The 20,734-nt window shown below is 34.5% G+C and overlaps 2 protein-coding genes across 2 annotated transcripts; one reads left to right on the forward strand and one right to left on the reverse strand.

Annotated features, from left to right (window-relative positions):
• Window positions 1–173: 173 nt before the first annotated feature.
• LOC114713059 (receptor-like protein EIX1) lies at window positions 174–13,233 on the reverse strand. Its single transcript, XM_028897637.1, has 3 exons — window positions 13,199–13,233; window positions 3,761–3,891; window positions 174–3,410 (listed from the first exon to the last, which is right to left on the reverse strand). The coding sequence occupies exons 2-3, from the start codon at window positions 3,803–3,805 to the stop codon at window positions 174–176; spliced, it is 3,282 nt and encodes a 1,093-aa protein (XP_028753470.1). The 5' UTR covers window positions 3,806–3,891; window positions 13,199–13,233.
• On the forward strand, window positions 7,057–8,147 carry LOC114713060 (uncharacterized). Its single transcript, XM_028897638.1, has 3 exons — window positions 7,057–7,444; window positions 7,523–7,693; window positions 7,801–8,147. Exons 1-3 carry the CDS (start codon window positions 7,057–7,059, stop codon window positions 8,145–8,147), a joined length of 906 nt encoding a protein of 301 aa, XP_028753471.1.
• Window positions 13,234–20,734: the final 7,501 nt, after the last annotated feature.

The raw sequence follows: 20,734 nt of genomic DNA on the forward strand, positions 1-20,734 counted from the left end.
AAGAGAAAGCGCCATAACAGCTGACAAATTTTACTCAATCCCTTGCTTACAAAATTCATTTCCAAAATAACGGAGGAAACTTGACAATATACAAAGAGGTTGGGAGAGAAACATCCCATACCTAACAGGAATACAACAACTCAAAAACATAACACTAAGCAAAAAATCTCTCATCACCAAAGTGTCAATCCCATTCTCTTGAGCCTTGCTGCCCTTATTGCTACTGCTACATATAATTCATCTGCTATTTTCTCCATATATCTAAAGCAAACATACCTTAAACTCTTGTTGAACACAAGGAGTGCAATAATTCCCCAGAACCCTGTCATGAAACCAAGGGCTACAACAAAGTAAAACAGAATCTTTTCTCTCTCATTCTTGTCTTCAAAATGGACACTTCTGGGAGCTTCATTTGTGTTATTGCCGGAACATTTTTTAAGCACAGGTTTTCCACAGAGATATTGGTTTCCAACATAAATGGATGAATCCTCAAGAGTGGAGAACTGGTTTCCCTCTGGAATAGGCCCTGAAAAGTTGTTGTATGACACATTTAGGTGGCTCAAGAAAGTCAAAGAAGACATGCTACTTGGAAGTGGGCCTGCGAGTTGGTTCCATGAGACATCCAATGATTCTAGCAGGTTCAGTTTCCCTATTTTGTTAGGGATTCCTCCTGTCAAACAATTGTGCGATAAATTCAAACTAACCAATTTAGTGAGAGAAGTTAGAGCTTTAGGTATGAAGCCAATCAGTGAATTATTTGATAAGTCCAAATTGACTACAAACTTCAGATTTCTGGTGAAATCAAATTCTCTTCCCTTCATGACTTGCTTGACATGTTCTTTATCCCAATGATCAATTTCAGGAGGTAATACTATCGCAAAAAAAGGACCATCTGCAGGTGCGGGAGCCTCAACTTCGATTGATCCCAGGTCTAATGACTGCTCTTGAATCATTGCTTTAAGATTTCCAATGCAACCAGGAATTGTTCCTGTTAAGTTGTTACCTGCGAGGTCCAAGCTTTGCAAGAATGAGAGTCGACATAGGCTGGAAGGGATGCTACCCCTTAACTTGTTCTGTCGAAGCCTAAGAATTTTCAACAAATGTAGATCATCTCCCATAGTTGAAGATATAACACCAGATAGTTGATTATTGCCGAGATCCAAAATCCCCAAGTAGTTACAAGAACTAAAGTTGAATGGAATCTCTCCATAGAGCCTATTGTTGGTCAAGCTGAGAGATCCTAAATGGGAATCAAAACCACAAAATGATTCAGGAATGGTGCCTTCTAAGTCATTCGATGATAGATCTATTAGTGAAACCCAATTAATATCACCCAAACAGTTTGGAATCCTTCCAGATAATTTATTGTTTGAAAGATCTAATTCGTAAAGGCCCTCCAATTTACACACAGATTTTGGAATGGAACCGTTCAGCAGGTTATGACCAAAAACCAAACTTCTCAAATTTGGTATCTTGTCATGGAGATTCCTTGGAAGTGGTCCGCTAATTTTGTTCTTGGAGAGATCAAACACTCTGAGATCCTTTTGTTGAAACCATTCTGGCAAGGGTCCCCAAATGCCAGTATCAGACAAGTCTAAATTGACTAACTTCCTTTGGGTTCGAAGCCATTGAGGAAACGGTGCCTCAATTTTGCAAGATCGCAATTGAAGATTTGCCAATTGAAATGGAGGTAGCCAATTGGGTGCAAGCTTTACAGATAACTTGTTCATTCCAATCCTTAAATCTAGGAGACTGGACAAGTTGCGAAGGTGAATTTCCGTGAGTGTGCCTTCCATGGAGTTATTTGAAAGATCCAAAGTTTTCAAGCTCATAAGCTTCCAGAAACTATCAGGTTTGAAACCATTCAAGCAATTGCCTGAAATATTAAATACCGTCAAATAAGACAGTGTCCCCAAGGATGATGGTATTGTTCCATTGAATTGATTATTTTCAAGAATCAGTACTCTTAATTTTGACAAATTTCCAAAGGACAATGGGATGGGACCGGAGATCAAATTTGAAGATAGGCTCAGGTAAATCAAATTCTCAAGTTGGCACAAGCTTTCTATACCATCTTTCAACTCATTGTGACTCAAGTCTAGTACTTGCAAATCACTTTTACTGCATATATCTATATTTTTGAAGCTTTCAACTGTTTCTCCTTGAAATTTGTCATCTGGCAAGTATAGTGATGTCAAATCACAATCTTTCACGGAATAATGAGAACTTTGGAGATTAGAGAATTTATTGTGGGTAAGATTGACATGATGAATTCTCTTGATCAACCACAGTGGAACTGCAGAAGTTAGACTATTGTCTGAAAGGTCAAGGAATCTAAGGGAAGACATGTTCTGAATTACCATGGGGAATAAACCAGAAAGTCTATTCCGGCCTAGATTCATACTAGTTAGAAACCTGAACTCTCCTAGCCATAACGGAATAGAGTCAATCATGTTGTCAGAAAGGTCAAGGAATCTAAGGGAAGACATGTTCTGAACTGCAGTGGGGAATAAACCAGAAAGTATATTCCGGGCTAGATTCATGCTGCTTAGAAACCTGAACTCTCCTAGCCAAAATGGAATAGCGTCAATCATGTTGTCAGAAACGTCAAGGAATTCAAGGGAAGACAAGTTTTGCAAAGCCTTTGACACACTCCCAGAAAGTTTATTTCCCCGAAGATTCAAGACTTGAACCTTGGAAGGAGGTGTGGAGAAATTCATAGAACCATGAGAAAAACTCAAGCTGTCAATTCCACAGTGCATAAAGTGTGCGTCTAACAAGGGGAGATTGGAAATTACCTGCATCATGGAATTGATGCCGTCCATGATGTAAACTCCACTCATGTCAATGAATTGTAGAGAAGAAAGCCGAGAGACCCAAGCGAAGTCATCAACAAATGGACATTCAAAACATGTGCCATTAACAATGAAAAAATGATCGCCTGAGCTGACATCAAGAATCTGCAGGTTTGTAAGGTTTCCTAGATGATGAGGTACCCTCCCAATAAAGTTACAATTGGAAAGGTTAAGGTACTGCAATTGTTTCATGGACCCAAGGAACAATGGGATTGGACTATATTGAAAATCAATGAAGCTTAAATCCAAGTAGTTCAAATGTTTCAAGTCTAGCAAGGATGAGATCATTGCTTTACTTGACAACGAGTAGTTAATAATGAATGAACCATAAACTGTGCAGTTTGGAAGATTTCTGAGCTCATACACTGAATAGACTTTTGGGCTGAGATCAATCTTGACCACATGTCCAGTGATGCCATCACATTTGACTCCTTTCCATCTGCAGCATTGTTTGCCCTCCCAAGCCAGGACATGCCTTGAGCAATTCTCAAAGCTGTCTCTGAACTTCAAAAGAGCCTGCCTCTCTTCTTCTATGCAGCCTTCATCAGTCAGATTCTGACACAAACAGAGTTGTGAAGCTTCAAAAAACAGTACAAAGCAAATTAAAATCACCTCAAGGCCATCACTTAGAGATCTTCTCATGCTTGCTAAAGGGATTCAACGCTCGAACAAGATTATAGGGATGAGAAAACAAGATAGTTGGTGTTTCTAGGAGACTGGAAAATGGGGATGATTGATGAATTCATACTTAGAATATATGTGTGTATATATCGTGTGATGGAACAGAGACTCAAATTTAGTCACACACTACTATTCATAGTAGCAATATTAGAAGACTGAGTCAACGCTAACTTTTAGCAATGGGTCAAACACTCAACCTCAGCCGTCTATTCGTTTATACTTACTTGCGTAGAAGGAAGACTGAAGGATGCGTGAGGAAGTTTCCGCATTGAGGAATTTCCGAGAAAAAGATTGCATGTAACCAAAGTCAGTGCCGCCTTGTGACTACGACTATAATCACTGCTCTTTCTGTAGCCTATTACAAGTAATTTTTAATTAATTCACATATACCAATAAAAATAGTTCAAAGCATCATTTTTTGTCATAAAATTCAAGTAAATTCTAATATTATTCTTATTAACTACACTAAAAATTCAAGTGATTTCTAATATTATTCTTATTAAGTAAACTAAACTCTAACATTATATTAACTTTTATTCTCTCCTACTACCCTTGTTAAATATAAGCGCACATAGAAAAAATATTAATGCTCCCTAAAACTAAGCAAATACCTTATAAAAAGGACTAAGAATATTTTCTAGTTGATGGATACCTTATACAAGGCGGGATTGATTTATATTTATAACATTACACACACATATATAATATACTATAAGTTTATCTAGTTTATAAAGAGGAAAATCTAGTTGGCAAAAAAGAGGGGAAAATTTCAGTTAAATCTGACCGACATACTAAAAGCTAGATTCAAATTGACATCTTTTAATATATTGCTAATCAGGTTAAGAGACTTGATTAGAAATTTCTGAATATTGATAAATGACCAATTTGCCCCTAATGTTTACTAGCCCCTTTCCTTCTTATTCAGAATCCCGCTTTCTCCCACGTCCTTCTCTCTCAACGGGGACTTCCTCTAGCGTCAGCGATGGCTACCCCTTCATCGATGTTACCTAAGAAAATCCGGAAATCGTTCTCTGCAAATTGTTTTTCATACTCTCTTCTGGGGCCAAACCATAATCATCTGAGTCTTTCACGGATGGTTAGATTGAGAAAGTTGTTTATTGCTATGTAGAGTTGTTTATTGCTGTGTAGAGTCGTTCATGATTGTGTCTATTAGAAAAGAACAAATCAAGAAAGTATATTCCAAATTTGTGAACAAGTTTTCTTTTCTGCAATCATAACACACATCACATGCTTAATAGAGTAGGAGGAAACTGCATCTTGCGGAACCATTGCCCCTTTTTTTTTTTTTTGGGGAACACGACAAAATGATAAAATTAATAATAACAGCTGACAAAGTATAGTAAATAAGATATCCTAGATTACAAGGATTAAGCCTAAAAAACGAATATTTAGAAATGACATTAACATCATAAGAACTGAAATTACAGAGAAGCGTAAGAATCTCCTACTAGGTAATAGAAGAAGAAAAAAGAGTTGTCCTTGAGAGTTCAATGAATTGTTTCTACACACAGCGCATAGATAATGAAATTTTGGTAGTTTCGTCCAATAGACTAGAAGAGATTACCTAGTATAGTGAGGCTCTAAGACATTTGGAATGAAAAACTGGGCCTGTTAACGTAGCGCTTCTCCAAATAAATTCTTTCAAACATGGAGCCTGATGATAAATCATTCCATGGCAAAAAATGATGTTGGAGTCTTCTGTATTTGAAGAGAATAACGTTCCAAACATTACGATGCAAGTGAATATCTTCAAGAATTTGAATTTTATTTTGAGGATGATTAGGAGTGATGAGGTAATTCAGAAAAGCTAACCTCGAAAGGGAACAAATTTGTTTGAAATCATGAGCACTAAGAAGAGTGAGACCATTTTGCCTTGGTGAAGAATACCATTTCGAGTCTTCCAGATAATATTGAGCAAACATATAATTTGGTAAGCAACATCCTGCAATTGATCCCGACACAATTGTACCAAGGTAATTTTTAGCCAAGAAGCAAATTGCTCAAAAGAATTGAAAGAAATTCTGATAGATAAACTTCCAAAGCAAAGAGTCAGAGTAAAAGGGCAATTAAGAAAAAGATGTAAGAGATTCTCTTCTTCTTCAGAGCCAAATAGACAAAGACCGAAAATGTCAAGATGGTGCTGCCTTAGAATATCAACAGAAGGTGAGGACAAGGCCTTATGCAGTAATTTCTAAATGAATAGCAATTGTTTGAGAGGAATTTTCAACTTCCAAAGTAGTAGCCAGCAATCATCAGGAGTTGGAGCCAGATTGTGAGAATCATCGTGCCAAAGTAAATAAGTTCCATCTCGAACTTGGTAGATACCCTTATTATTGTCAAACCAGATAATTTGATCAGGAAGATTTTGGAGGAAAATAGGCTGAGCAACGATAGAACGAGCTGTATCCGTTGAATAAATCCCGTAAATGAGGGAGGAGTTCCATGAAACTAGATTCCACAAAGAAGCAGCATGCAATAACATATCTGATACAACGTTAATTTTAAAATGTCGCATCAGATCCTACTGCATGTTGTAATTTTTTTGGGTGTGTCAAAGAAATGATCCTACATTAATTAGGAATGTGGGAAGATAAAAATAAATTAAGCATTAATCATGGACAGATTTTCTTATTATTATTATGAATAGGAAAATCAAATGTAGCAGAGTTTTAAATGGATTTCCAATGCATTAAAAGATTTAAAAGTGGTCCATTAAAATCCTTTAATGCATTGAGGCATTTAAATTATTCAACGGAAATTTTCTATGATTATCCAATGCCTTGAAACGCTTGATATCCAGGTGCTTTAAACATGTTTTAATGTATTGAATGATGGCCATGAATTTCAAAATGGAGTAACGCCTGAAATGTTTGAAGTGCTGGTGCGTTTAGATTTTCTAATATATTAAACAATGATTATAAAATATTTATTCTTTTGCCTCCAACGGTTGAGATCATGGAATTAAATCATTTAATGTGCAACGTTCAAAACTGAAATTTGATTATCTTTAAGAGGCAGCAATGTTCAGATCATGGAGGCCTATAAAAGGGTGCTTTAGTCTAAGGTTCAGAAAACACAGCTCTAGAGTTTTCGAGCTCCTCTCTTCCCCCTCTTGTGTGTTCTCTTACCTGCTGAGTTTACTACTATCTTTTGCTGTTCTGCTCACCCTGTTATACAGGAAGGGTCTGTTTAATCCTGGGGAGTGCCGCATCCTTATCTATCGGTGGTTGCGGAATAGCTCTTAAGGATAGCGTCCTTAGGACGTGATTCGGATTAACTATTTATTTTGCAGGTGCTGCCGCCAACAATCTTAAGAGCTATTCACATCATGGAACTACCCCGCAACACTGCTGCTCAGAATGACCATGATGCTGCCTCAATCACTGTTGTTCCAACAACAGTTCCTATTCCTAGGCCGTTTCCTGACACTTCAAAAATAGAGACATTTGATGGAACGAATTTCAAGCGGTGGTAGGAGCGAGTTTACTCTGTCCTTGACATGCATGGAGTAGCTGCTACTCTTACTCATTCCGAACCAACCTCGGATGCTGATCAGGCCCAGAAAGATATCTGGACACATGCTAATAAGGTTTGCAGACACACTTTTATCAGTACTTTATCTAACGATCTGTTCGATGTGCACTGTATCTATAAGGAAGCACACAAAATACGGGAATCTCTTATCCTCAAGTACACTGCTGAGGATGCTGGGAAGCAGAAATTTGTAGTGGGGAATTTCTACAAATGGGAGATGACTGAAGAGAAAGATATCAAGCTTCAAATCAACGAGTACCACAAATTACTGGAGGAGCTTCGTGCTGAGAAGATCAACTTACCAGATGAGTTCGTAGCTAGCATACTGATCGAAAAGCTACCGAAGACATGGAGTGATTACAAACAACAATTAAAGCACAAATAAAAGTAGTTGTCCCTGTCAGTTCTAATTACCCACATAATAATTGAAGACACAAACAGAAAGGCTATACAAGCTGCGAAAGGAAAGGAAATAGCTGCCAAGGCAAACCTGATGGAATTGAAACCGCGCTCCAAGAGGTATGATTCTAAAAACAAAAATAATAAAAATAAGAAATCTGATTACAAATCCAAGGACTCTAACCCCAAATTCAAAAAGAAAGGCAATTGTTTTGTTTGTGGAAAGCCAGGGCACTATGCGGTGCAATGCAGGAAAAGGGCTACTCAAAAGGGTGATAACCTCCTAAGCCAAATGTAAATTTGGTTGAAGGAGATGATGGCAGTGATGATAAAGTCATAGCTGCAGTGGTGTCTCAAGCCCTCGTTGTGACTGATGTGAAGAAATGGGTAGTGGATTCAGGAGCCACTAAGCACATTTGTGCAAACAGAGAGATGTTTACCTCCTTTGAAGAAGGGGAAGACCACATCTACTTTGCCAACTCTCAAACTACTAAGGTTCAGGGAAAAGGAAAAGTGGTACTGAAACTCACATCAGGAAAGACCTTGGCACTGAATGACGTTCTGTATGTCCCTGATGTTAGGGCAAACTTAGTCTCTGTGGCACTGCTCGGGAAAGCTGGGGTTAGAGTGTCGTTTGAGTCTGACAAGGTTGCATGACTAAGAACAATGTTCTCATTGGGAAGGGATATTGTAATCAGGGTCTGTTTGTTTTAAGTGTTGTTGAAATTAATGAAAATGCATCTTCTTCTGCTTACTTGATTGATTCTTTTGACATATGGTATGCTAGATTAGGACATGCTCATAAATCATTTATAAAGAGATTGCAAAATCTTGGGTTAATTCATGAAATTAAAAGTAATGATTTTAACAAATGTGAAGTTTGTGTAGAAACTAAATTAACTAAGAAGCCACATTTTTCTACTCAGAGAAAAACTGAATTGTTATTTTTAATTCATACTGACTTAGGGGATTTAAAACAAGTTCAAACTAGAGGAGGCAAAAGATATTATATCACTTTTATTGATGATTTTTCAAGATATACTAAAGTATATTTATTGAGAAATAAAGATGAAGCTTTTGAAATGTTTCTTTTGTATAAAGCAGAAGTAGAAAATCAACTTAATAAAAAGATTAAACGAGTTAGGTCAGACAGAGGAGGAGAATATTTATTATTAAATGAATTTTGTGTAAAAGAGGGTATAGTCCACGAAGTAACTCCTCCTTATTCACTTGAATCTAATGGCATAGCAGAAAGGAAAACTAGAACTTTAAAAGAAATGATGAATGCTCTGCTTGTGAGTTTTGCTGCACCTGATAACTTGTAGGGTGAAGCTTTATTGTCTGCTTGTTTTTTTACAAAATAGAATACCCCATAGAAAAACTAAAAAGACACCTTATGAATTATGGAAAGGATTTGTGCCTAACCTCAAATATTTAAAAGTGTGGGGGTGTCTTGCAAAAGTTTTATTACCTGATTCTAAAAAGAGAAAGATTGGTTCTAAAACTTCTGATTGCATGTTTATTGGTTATACTAAAAAAAATGCTGCTTATCGTTTTCTAGTTTTGAAAAGTGATATTTTGGATCCTAATACGATTGTTGAAACAAAAGATGCAGAATTTTTTGAACATATATTTCCTTTGAAAGTTGAGCGTGTCCCTAAAAGAGTTGAAAACTCTTCTTTGGAAAAAACTTCAAATGATAGTTTGAGTGAGAATTTAAGGAGAAGTAAAAGACAAAGAAAAGAAACATCTTTTGGAGATGATTTTTATACTTATTTAGTATAAGGTGATCTGAAAAATTTTCATGAAGCTATTTTTTCTCCAGATTCTTAGTTTTGAAAAGAAGCTATTAAAGCTGAAATAAATTCTTTAAATCAAAATAAAAAATGGGTTTTGGTTGACTTGCCTCCAGGAGAAAACCTATTGGATGCAAATGGGTTTTTAGAAAAAAATATTTTCCAGACGGGTCAATTGATAAATATAAGGTTAAATTGGTAGTCAAAGGTTTTACTCAAAAAGAAAATATTGATTATTTTGACACATTTTCTCCTGTGACTAGGATTTCTTCTATTAGAATCCTGATTGCTTTAGCTTCGATTCACAAGCTTTTTAGTCACCAAATGGATATTAAAACAGCCTTTTTAAATGGTGATTTAGAAGAAAAAATTTATATGACCCAACCTGAGGGGTGTATAGTTCCTGGATAAGAAAACAAAGTTTGCAAACTTGTTAAGTCTTTATATGGTTTGAAACAAGCGCCTAAACAATGGCATAAAAAGCTAGACCAAGTTTTGTAAATGGTGATTGTATGATTATTTGCTTATATGTGGATGACATGCTTATTTTCAGTACTAGCATGAATATTGTGTGTGAGACAAAATGTTTTCTTGCTTCAAATTTTGACATGAAAGATCTGGGTGAGCAAAGGTCATATTGGGCGTAAAAATCATAAGGAATGAACGTGGTATCCTACTTTCTCAAGAACACTATGTTGAGAAAATCTTGAGAAAGTTCGAACATTATGATGTTTCTCCTGTTAGCACTCCTTATGATTCCAATATGCATTTAACAAAACATGAAGGAGATCCAGTTGCTCAGTCTAGATATGCACAGATTATTGGGAGTCTGTTGCATTTAATGAATTATACCAAGCCAGGCATAGCTTATGCTGTGTGTAGTTTGAGCAGATACACTAACTGCCCAAGCAGTAAGTATTGGGAGGCTTTGCTGAGGGTATTGCATTACTTGAGGGTTACCATGAACTATGGTATACTATATAGTGAATTTCCCGCTGTATTAGAAGGATACAGTGATGCTAGCTGGGTTTCAGACTCAGATGAGACAAAATCCACTAGTGGCTATATTTTCACTCTTGGTGGTGGTGCAGTAACATGGAAGTCAGCCAAACAAACTATACTAACCAAATCCTTGAGGGATTCTGAGTTTATTGCAATGGAGTTAGCTGGTTCTGAGGCTGAGCGATTGAAAAATTTCTTAGTGAATATTTCATTGGGTGAAAAACCAACACCATCAATGTCTTTACACTGTGATAGCCAATCTGCGATAGCTACGACTAAAAATAAAACCTCTAATGGTAAAAGTAGACATATTCGATTGAGACATAATATTATAAGGCAATTGCTAAAAGATGGAGTAATTTCAATCGATTATGTGAGGTCAGAAGTGAACCTAGCAGATCCGTTAACAAAACCTCTAGGGAGGAAACAAATTTATGAAACATCAAGGGGAATGGGACTGAAGCCAATTCGAAATTAACAGCGATGGCAACCCAACCTTTGTGATTGGTGATCCCATGAAGAATGTTCAATGGGTAAGAACAAGTCGTTTATTAGTTCTGCTAGCACTAAATAAACTAGCAGTCTCTTCCTATGGTGTGTGAGAAAGTGCTAGAATGCATTTTGGTGAGGCTGAGCGGAAGCTCTTAATGATTTTATAGCCTTATGGGACAGTGTACTTATTGCAGGTACACTTAATGAAATCACATCTACGAATGTGGAGTGGGGCCGCTCCTATGAGATTGTGGCAAAATCTCTAGAGCATTCGTTATGCACCAGGCATGCACATGGTTGTTTTAACGTGCAAAAACGCTGTTAACAGCAGAAATGTGGGGGTACAGTCTAACCATTAGTACCTCTAGTGCACACCAAGAGATGTTGGTTTTAGGTTCATAAGGACCACCAGTACCTCTGTGTACTAAGTATTATTGGTCTAGGTCTGGTTTTAAGTTCAAAGGACCACCAGATACTATGGGTGTACTCATGTGTGTAACTCAGCTAATGGTATTTTCTTTGACACATGTGGGGGATTGTTGTAATTTTTTTGGGTGTGTCAAAGAAAGGATCCTATATTAATTGGGAATGTGGGAAGATAAAAATAAATTGAGCATTAATCATGGACAGATTTTCTTGTTATTATTATGAATAGGAAAATCAAATGTAGAAGAGTTTTAAATGGATTTCCAATGCATTAAAAGATTTAAAAGTGGCCCATTAAAATCCTTTAATGCATTGAAGCATTTAAATTATCCAACGAAAATTTTCTATGATTATCTAACGCCTTGAAACGCTTGATATCCAGGTGCTTTAAACATGTTTTAATGTATTAAATGATGGCCATGAATTTCAAAATGGAGTAACGCCTGAAATGTTTGAAGTGTTGGTGCGTTTAGATTTTCTAATATATTAAACAATGATTATGAAGTACAAAACGGAATGCTTTATTCTTTTGCCTCCAACGGTTGAGATCATGGAATTAAATCATTTAATGTGCAACGTTCAAAACTGAAATTTGATTATCTTTAAGAGGCAAGCAATGTTCAGATTATGGAGGCCTATAAAAGAGTGCTTTAGTCTATGGTTCAGAAAAGACAGCTCTAGAGTTTTCGAGCTCCTCTCTTCTCCCTCTTGTGTGTTCTCTTACCTGCTGAGTTTACTACTATCTTCTGCTGTTCTGCTCACCCTGTTATACAAGAAGGATCCATTTAATCCTGGGGAGTGTCGCATCCTTATCTACCGGTGGTTGCGGAATAGCTCTTAAGGACAGCGTCCTTAGGAGGTGACTCGGATTAACTATTTATTTTGCAAGCACTGCCGCCAACACTGCATAGGCCACCAAAGGTGGTGGTTAATTGGGATGCTCACCCCATTGCCTTTTCCATTTCAATTTCCCAACTATAATATCAGCATATTTTGCAATGCCCTTCCACATTCAGGATGAGCTATATGGAAGTTTAATAATTGACTGACTATCTAAATTAATGTATTTGACTTTTAAGGTTGTGGCCAGCAAAGAAGAATCTTGGGAAGCCAAATTTGCTTAACAAGAAGGGCTCTATTCACAATCTTAGCTCGTTTTAATCCCAAAGCACCCTTATCCACTGGCCGGAAAAGTTTATTCCTAGCCAAAAGATGCATCCTTTTCTTGGTATCAACAGAACCCCAGAAAAAGTTGGCACATAATGCATCTATTTTGTCACCTATTGAATTAGGAATTTTGATGCAAGAAAGGATATGTATGCTCATCAAATCCAATACCGATTTAATCAAAGTTAATCGAGATGCTTATGATAGAAGTTCAGATTGCCAAGCACTGATTCTCCTATCCACCGAGTTCAACACGTACTGATATATAGGAGATTTATTTCTTCCTGGATCTATCCATATACCCAAATATTTGCCAAGCCGAGAGTGAAAATGGAAGCCCAAGAATTTAGATAACTTCATCTTATCTGCATGAGAGATATTAGGACTAAAAAGAATAAAGGATTTACCCTTGTTGCATTCCTACCAAACCAAAGTCCAAACATACTCAACATGATTTTGACAGAACGAAAATTCAAGGAATTACATTCTAAGAAAAAGTCATCAACATATAGAAGATGGGAAATTGGTTGAGCTAGCTGAAAAATTTTGATTCTCCTCTAATGTCCAAAGCTGTGAACCTTAGAGATCATACAAGAGAATGTTAGCACAGAGAATATAGGTTTAAGGAGAAAGGGGATCTCCTCGTCTAATCCCTCTATCTGATACAATAACCGGGGTGAGCTTTCCATTTATTTGAACTTGATAAGAAATAGTGGATACACAATTGATGACAATCCTGATAAATTTTTCTGGAAAATTCATTTTCCTAATGACAGCCTCAACAAAATTCCAAGACAGTTTATCAAAAGTTTTAGAAAAGTCTACCTTAATGGCTGCTATCTTTCTTCTTTCTGATCGAGACCCATGGATATGAGACATTAATTCAGCTGCTAGGAGTATATTATCCGAAATGAGGCGGCCTTTAAGGAAAGCAGCTATAAGTTTCTCCGAAGTTCCTTTAAGCCTATTGCTGAGCACTTTGGAGAAGATTTTGTAAATTACATCGCAAAGCCTTATAGGCCTAAAATCCTTAAAGGATTGTGGTTTCTCCGTTTCTGGGATTAGTATGATCTGAGTTGTTAAAGCTTAGAAAGGAAAGTCTTAAGAGTTCCAGGAGTGACCCACAAAATCCACAATATCAGTACTGATGATATCCAAATAGGTGTGAAATAAAGAGCATTGAAACGATCTTGGCCTGGAGCACTATTTTGAGGAAGACTGAAGACAGCTTCTTTAATCTCAGCCCAAGTAATTGAACGAAGAAGAGCCTCCGAATATGAGCTCGAGGCCGAAGGAGTGGGAATGTCCATGAGCCCAGCAAGGATTTGGCTATCTGATATTGAGTTGTTATCGTGGTAAACGGACTGAATACAAGCAAGAGCCCTAGCGGCAATCTCAGTATCATCCGAAGTCCAATTTGCATACTCTTTTTAACCATTGCGTTTTTCTTGAAATCTGAACAATAAAAGGTTGTTATTATTTTATTTCACATTTATCCTTTGATAGCGTCTTCGAGTGTTGGCCAAAAATGGTGGGATGCATATAAGATATGACCTTTTGTTTTTTTAGTTCGGCACAGATATCCTTTTATTGCAAGGTGAGCTTTTTTTTGTTCTTTTTCTGGGTTAAACACATATATTCTTCTATTGGAGACAATCTTGCTTGATGTACTACCAAACACTAAACGTGGGCACCCCTTCAAATGGGGATTCAAAACTTGGTTCACCATAATGTGAGAGATTAGCCCTTCCTTCTAGACCCAACTCCTATTGATAAGCTATAAGCTTTCGGCAACAATACTTGCTGGTGTATGAGAGCATCCAAATCAATTATTGAATTTGTAGAAATCGATGATGAAGCTGTGGGAGGGCAAGTTATTTATTTTTTGGTAGGGCTATGCAAAAACTCGATGGTCTGAAATGGTCCAATTCAATCCGAGCAAACCCGGTCCAATCCGATAAAAAAAAATTGACCTGAAACAAGACTGGACCAGACTGAACAGGATTGGTCTCATCGGGCTGGACTGGACTAGGGACTGGCCCCTCAAACCAGTTGGTCCAGTCTAGTCTAGCCTGGTTTTTTTATTTTTAATTATTATTTATATAATTTTAATTTGATTTAATTTTTATATATAAGTTTTTTGTCTATTCAAATAATCAAGATTTATCTATTAACTTCCTAAGTAATAAGCATATGTACAAATTTTCTACAATACAAGATCTATATTAATGAGGATTAATTAATAAAACATGACATTATTGGGAAATTGAAAGGAAATGATCAAATTTGATGAACTTTGGATTAAAATATGTGCAAAATTTTATATAGTAAATTACAATCTTGCCTCCTATTGAAGAAAAAAAATTTTAGAAAAAATTAAATTTAGGTCCTAGGCTGTCCAGGTAGTTTAGAGGACCAAGTCCAATTCAACCCGATCTCAGGTTGATACTGGACTAGACCAGACCTCGGGCTGTCTTTTTCAGCCCGAGGTCTTTATTGGACCAGACTTCAGATTGATAACAAACCTGGTTCAGTTTGGTCCATGTACACCCTTATTCTTTGGGTCTCTAAATTCAAATAAAAATGTGTAATATGCTTATGGTTATAATAATTGAAGAATTGAATTGTTGCTGCCGGGGAAAAAGGGCATGATGCCTTCTCTTTATGGGCATTTTAGTCTTTTAAGAACATTAAAAAATTCTTAACTAATAATTAGGTATTTTAATCTAAAGGAAAATTCCTTTAAAATATATTTAAATAATTTAAATTCTTATTTGGGTAACTGAATTTGTTAAACCTGTGATCAAATCACATGACCTAAAGAGATATTTTAAAATTTTATGGAATAACTCTCATGCCCTTTTCATTTAAAACTTGGAGAGATGAGGATTTTTTATCATTTTCATGTAGTGTAAGAGCTTTGAACGAGAAAAACTTAATATCTACTATTGCAAAGTCGGAAAAAGGATCAAGAAAGCAATGTTGAGTTAATTTTTATATTAAATCTTCCTCTCTTTATTCTAATAGTTTCATCATGCTATCTTAGTTCTTCATTTTCCTTAGTATGGCTTTTGGGTGATGGGGTGCTCTTATTTAGGTTTTCCTTTAGAATTGAAATGTGTTAGCTGTGAAATAAAAAATAATAATTTTTAAGATTGTATTGTAATCAAATTTTACTTAAAAACTTATTACAAGCGTATTATAAAGATAAAAAATTGTTACTTTAAAATTAAATGTGTTAACTATGAAACAGAATATGTTAATTTTTAAAGTAGTGTTGTGATCAAATTTTCTTCAAAGCTTTATTGCAAGTATGTTATGAAGGCATAAAGTTGTGGATTTATATATGAAACGTGTTGACTGTAAAATGGAATATGTTATTTCTCCGATCCTTAATATAAGACCCATTTAACTAATTTGATTAGATTAAGAAAGTTAGATAAATTAGTTAATTATAAGAAATGTGACATGTTTTTCCTAAAATACCATAATCATCTTTCTTAATACCATCTTTTCCTCTTCTAGTTGATTATGGTTGAGGGAACATCCATAAGGGTAATTTAGAGAAAATTGATAAATATGATAAAGGGGTCTTATATTTAAGACCAAAACTAACTCAACAATTGGGTCCTATATTGAGGATTGGAGGAGTAATTTTAAGGTTGTATTGTGACTAAGTTTTATTTATAGACTTATTATAAATGTGTTTTGGAAATATAAAACCGTTAATTTAGAATTGAAACATGTTAATTACATGATTAAACTTATTAACTTTTAAGATTATATTATGATCAAATTTTATTTAAAAATTTATTATAAGTGTGTTATGAAAATATAAAATTGTTAATTTAGATATATAACATGTTAAATGTGAAATTGAATATGTTAATTTAGATTTCTCTCTTAGTTTATAATGAGACAGGCATTAGAGTTATTTCATAAAATTTTAAAATTTCTCTTTAAGTCATGTGACCTAGTTAGAAGTTTGACAAATTAGCAATTTAAATAAGAATTTATGTTATTTAAATATTTTTTAAGGGATTTTTTATTTAATTAAAAATATACACATAAATTCAAATTTCAATATTTCAATTGAATTTAATTGGAATTTTCTCTTTATAAAATTTGTTTGCATATATATAATAATATTTTGCCCTAGGACATGTACATGTATATTTATTTTAATATTTTATTTGATCATAATATTATGATTGTAATAACCTAAAATTTTCAATTTGATAATAATTTGAATTATGAATTATAATTCTAATTTTAATACATTTTTATTAATCGTATATATTTTGTGAGAACATATGTATGTGGAGATTGGAGCGTTATGAGTTTAGATTCTTGTTAATGGTTTGCTCCATTTCTTTATAGTTGTCCATTTGGTGCGGAGTGGCTGTTCTCCCATATTGGTTAACTGATTGCTTTCCTTTCCTACAGTGTTTATCGGTTCGATTGTAAGCAATGGGCAATTGACCCAAAAACATCTTTTTTTTTTTTTTTTTGGTGATACAAGGAAAACAACACAGATTACACCCAAAAACATCTTTAAAAGTACCAAGTAAATGCCAAATTAGGGGGTTGAATTTTAAAATACCAAAGTGGTCTGTACCAATTTGGTATTTTGAAATGTGAAAAGATGCCACTGCCTCTCACCTTTTTCTTTTCTCTCTCTCTGTTTTTTTTTTTAAGAATACCACTTGGGGATCCTTGGCTAGAGGCCAAGCTCCGGCATCAGTGACCCTTCTTGCCGGCAATGGGTCTCTAAAACTCTGAGAATTACTTTTATTTTGTTATTGACTATTCTGGTTTTAAGATTAACAACTTTTGTTTTTAAATGAGCTACTTTGGTTACTATTTTTGAGGAGTAAAGATAGTCAATAGTAAAACTAGAATGGTAAATAACTAAACAAAAGTGATTATTGAAGCTGTGAAAATCAAAATAGTCAATATCAAATTTAGAGTAGTCAATAATTAAATAAAAATAATTGTTGAATTTTTAGAAACAAAAGTAGTCAATAATAAAATTCGAATAATCAATAACTAAATAAGAATAATTATCAAAACTTTATAAAAAAAAAGTCAAAAGTTAAACTAGAGTAATCAATAGTTAAATAAAAATAATCATTTCACAAAATTTAAAATTTTGAAAATAGTACCCCAAAAAATATGATTTGGTATTTTGAAATTCAAACTCCTATTTTAGCATTTAGTATTTTAAAGGATTTTTTTTGGGGGGTCATTTTACCATAAGCAATCAGTCTAATTTTGTGAATAGAATAAACCTAGGGCCGTGTGGTTCAATGGCATATAAGATAGATTGGGAAGCAAATGTAATGCAATACACAACGCATGTTATTTTGATTGCTGTGTTTTATTTGGCTCGAATTTAAAATGATGGGATACAAAATTAATTTTTACTTAATTTAAACATAAATAAACTGTCAAAAGACAAAAATGACACTGGATGAATTTTTTTCCCGTTCTACTCCTCCATCATGCTGCCAACAGTGGGGAAAAAAAAACCAAATAGAACCGGCCAGTAGTCTTCTATGGTCTGAGTAATGAACTAATAAAAAATTGAATCAGTATCAACCTGGTCAAATCAGGTGAACCAATGAAAATCGGTGTGAACTAATAATGAATCGGTTTGGATGATTATGTTATTATTGGCTGTATTTTTCTTCATTCAACTCCTAATATCTCAATCACTATAAATTTAAATAAATTTTAATGATAATTTTAGTATCAATTATTGTTAATTTTAATTATTGAAGAATAACAAAAGTCAAAATTTTTAATGTTGTTGTACTTTGTTATTGTCACTATCAAAGTTCAAACTACTGTATTTTCTTGTATTTTATTATTAGTGATTATTAATATTATTATATTTTTTATTTTTAATTAAATTATATTATTTTGATATGAATGGTTTGATCATGAGTTAATTCCAATTTGACCACTGACTCTTGAACTGCTACTCGAACGAGTTCTGTGTCCCGTGCGATTTTTTCTTCCTTGGTTGCCGATGAATCCGGGGTCGTAACCGCAAATTCGCATTTCGCACCACCAATTAATCTACCAAAATCAGGCAAAAATCGATATTTATAAGATGAGAAATATGATTGCAACAAGAATGGGGGTGAAGCACGACTGGAAAAAGAGTTGGTGATCCATCATCTAGTAAGGATGGCTCAAAGCGGAGTCTTGGGACCAAGCATTCCTGCTTCTTTTTTCGGTCGTTTTGCTTGCAGTCTTTCACTCAAGTTGCAGGTCTGAAGAAGACAACTGAAAATAATAGATCTGAAAAATTTTGGAAACGAAGATCTAAAAAAAATTCAGTCTAACAACATAATGTTGCAGCAGAAAGGAACGACAATGAAGGACGGGAGGTGCGAGTGACAGTGGAAAAAGGAGAATGATGGAGGTGCTTTCATGATGGAGCAGTTCAAGACAAGACAATGGCGTTGAGGTCATGGTGGAGGAGGTGCTGTGTGTTGGCGTCGGAGACCGTGGCTTTGCCGACATCTGGTCTGCAGAGGTTCGATGGTGTTACTAAATGAGGGAGGAAGAAGGCGGTGCCGATGTGGGCGGACCGGGAGTGAGGAATAGGATGAGAGGAAGGAAATGACCCAAAAAAAAGAAAAAAGGATTGAGGGTAAATGAGACTTTTTGTGCCATGCAATGTGGTGGCAACGGGTATTATTCATAGAGGAAAGGTATCAATGGGTATTACCATATTTTTAGTAATCGTCATTGTGATGCTAAATCCTATTACCTCCACTTCTTAATATAAGAGTTCATTTGATTTTTATTTTAGTCTCAATCCGTTTTGTCTCTCATATTTATCTGTTTTTTTAAGATAGTTCTTGTAATAATAGTAATTTTACCCAATATACTTAATTAGCAAGGATATTTTAAAAAAAGACAATACTCCTTTTAGTTCTTTTTATAAGAGCCCGAAATTTGAATTGGGTTGGTCTTTTTATTTTATTATTATAAGAGCCTAACTGAGATTGTCTAAATTTAATATGTTTTTATCATTTTTGCCCCTAATTAATTTTATATGTTGTATTAATTAAAATGTTGACAATTTGGCGTATCACATCTTCTTTCATACTTTTTCTCATTATTACTCTATTTTCTCTTACATAATTCCTTATAGATAATGGCATACTTGGAAAGAAAAGTTTATTTTTTACATATTTATTACATTTAATTAATTTTAACTTTTTTTTTGAATCGTGTAATTTAGTTATCAGGCTCTTATAAAAAGGACTGGACGGAGTATCTATTTATTTCAAATAATTAATTTAACTAATTTTATAAATCTGTTTAAATTAATCAACTAGCTTTTATACTAAAGACTCAAGATATAATATTATTAAACTAAAAAACAACAAAACATGGATATCCTGGTAATGCAATCCTTATGCTTGAAAGGGGGTTGAACCAATGTATTCTTCTTCCGCTTGACACTTAATTGGAAAATGTACACGTTTTGCATTCCATAACGAGGGAATATCATGTCTTTATTGTAAATATTCTTTCAATTGCATTGCTTTATTAGCATTTATTTAAGGGTCTTTAATAGCCTTTGCCCTCTTTTCTTAGATACATGAAATACACTTTTTGATGTAATTCATCGTTTAGATGCACGAAATACACTTTTTTTAGACACTATCAGGGCACAAATCACTTAGAATATCTAATCCTAACTCCGATACCATGTTGTATTTTTGGTCGTATTTTTGGAAGAGAAAAAAATGCATTTCATTCATGTATTTGAATGATGAATTACATCGAAATTTATACAAATATTTGCAATAAAGACATGATATTTGCACACTTTCCTTCAAGTTACTCAAATTCAACTTGTTTATATACTCCCTCTGTTTTTTTTTAGAAACAATCTTAGACTCCATTAAATAAATCAAAAAGTTAATTAAAATTAGTTAAAGACAATAAATGTGTAAAAATTAAATTTTTTTCTCCAAAATACCCTTTCAAGAAAGAGAGTATAAGAAAGAGAATAAGAAAATTATTATAATAAAGACAGTTATACAAGAGAGAGAATGTGTGATGAAGAAAGATAATGGTTTGAAAAATGAGATAATAAATATACTGAATATTAAAATAAGTAATTAATGTGGGTAAAATAGAAAATTTGTTACAAAAATTTAAGACAACTTATAAATGTTGCTCATATTTAGAAATAAAAAAGAAATTGTAGTTGTTGCTTATAAAAAAGGACGGAGGGAGTGCCAATCAAAATTCTCTCTTCAAAGTCCTTTGGTGAGAACACCAATCACTTGAGAGAAATTAATCACTCCTATTGAAAGATATTAACAAATA

This window comes from Neltuma alba, unplaced genomic scaffold (assembly GCF_004799145.2).
Source record: "Neltuma alba isolate B1F8T4 unplaced genomic scaffold, ASM479914v2 tig00011414_pilon, whole genome shotgun sequence".
NCBI classification, from domain to species: domain Eukaryota; kingdom Viridiplantae; phylum Streptophyta; class Magnoliopsida; order Fabales; family Fabaceae; genus Neltuma; species Neltuma alba.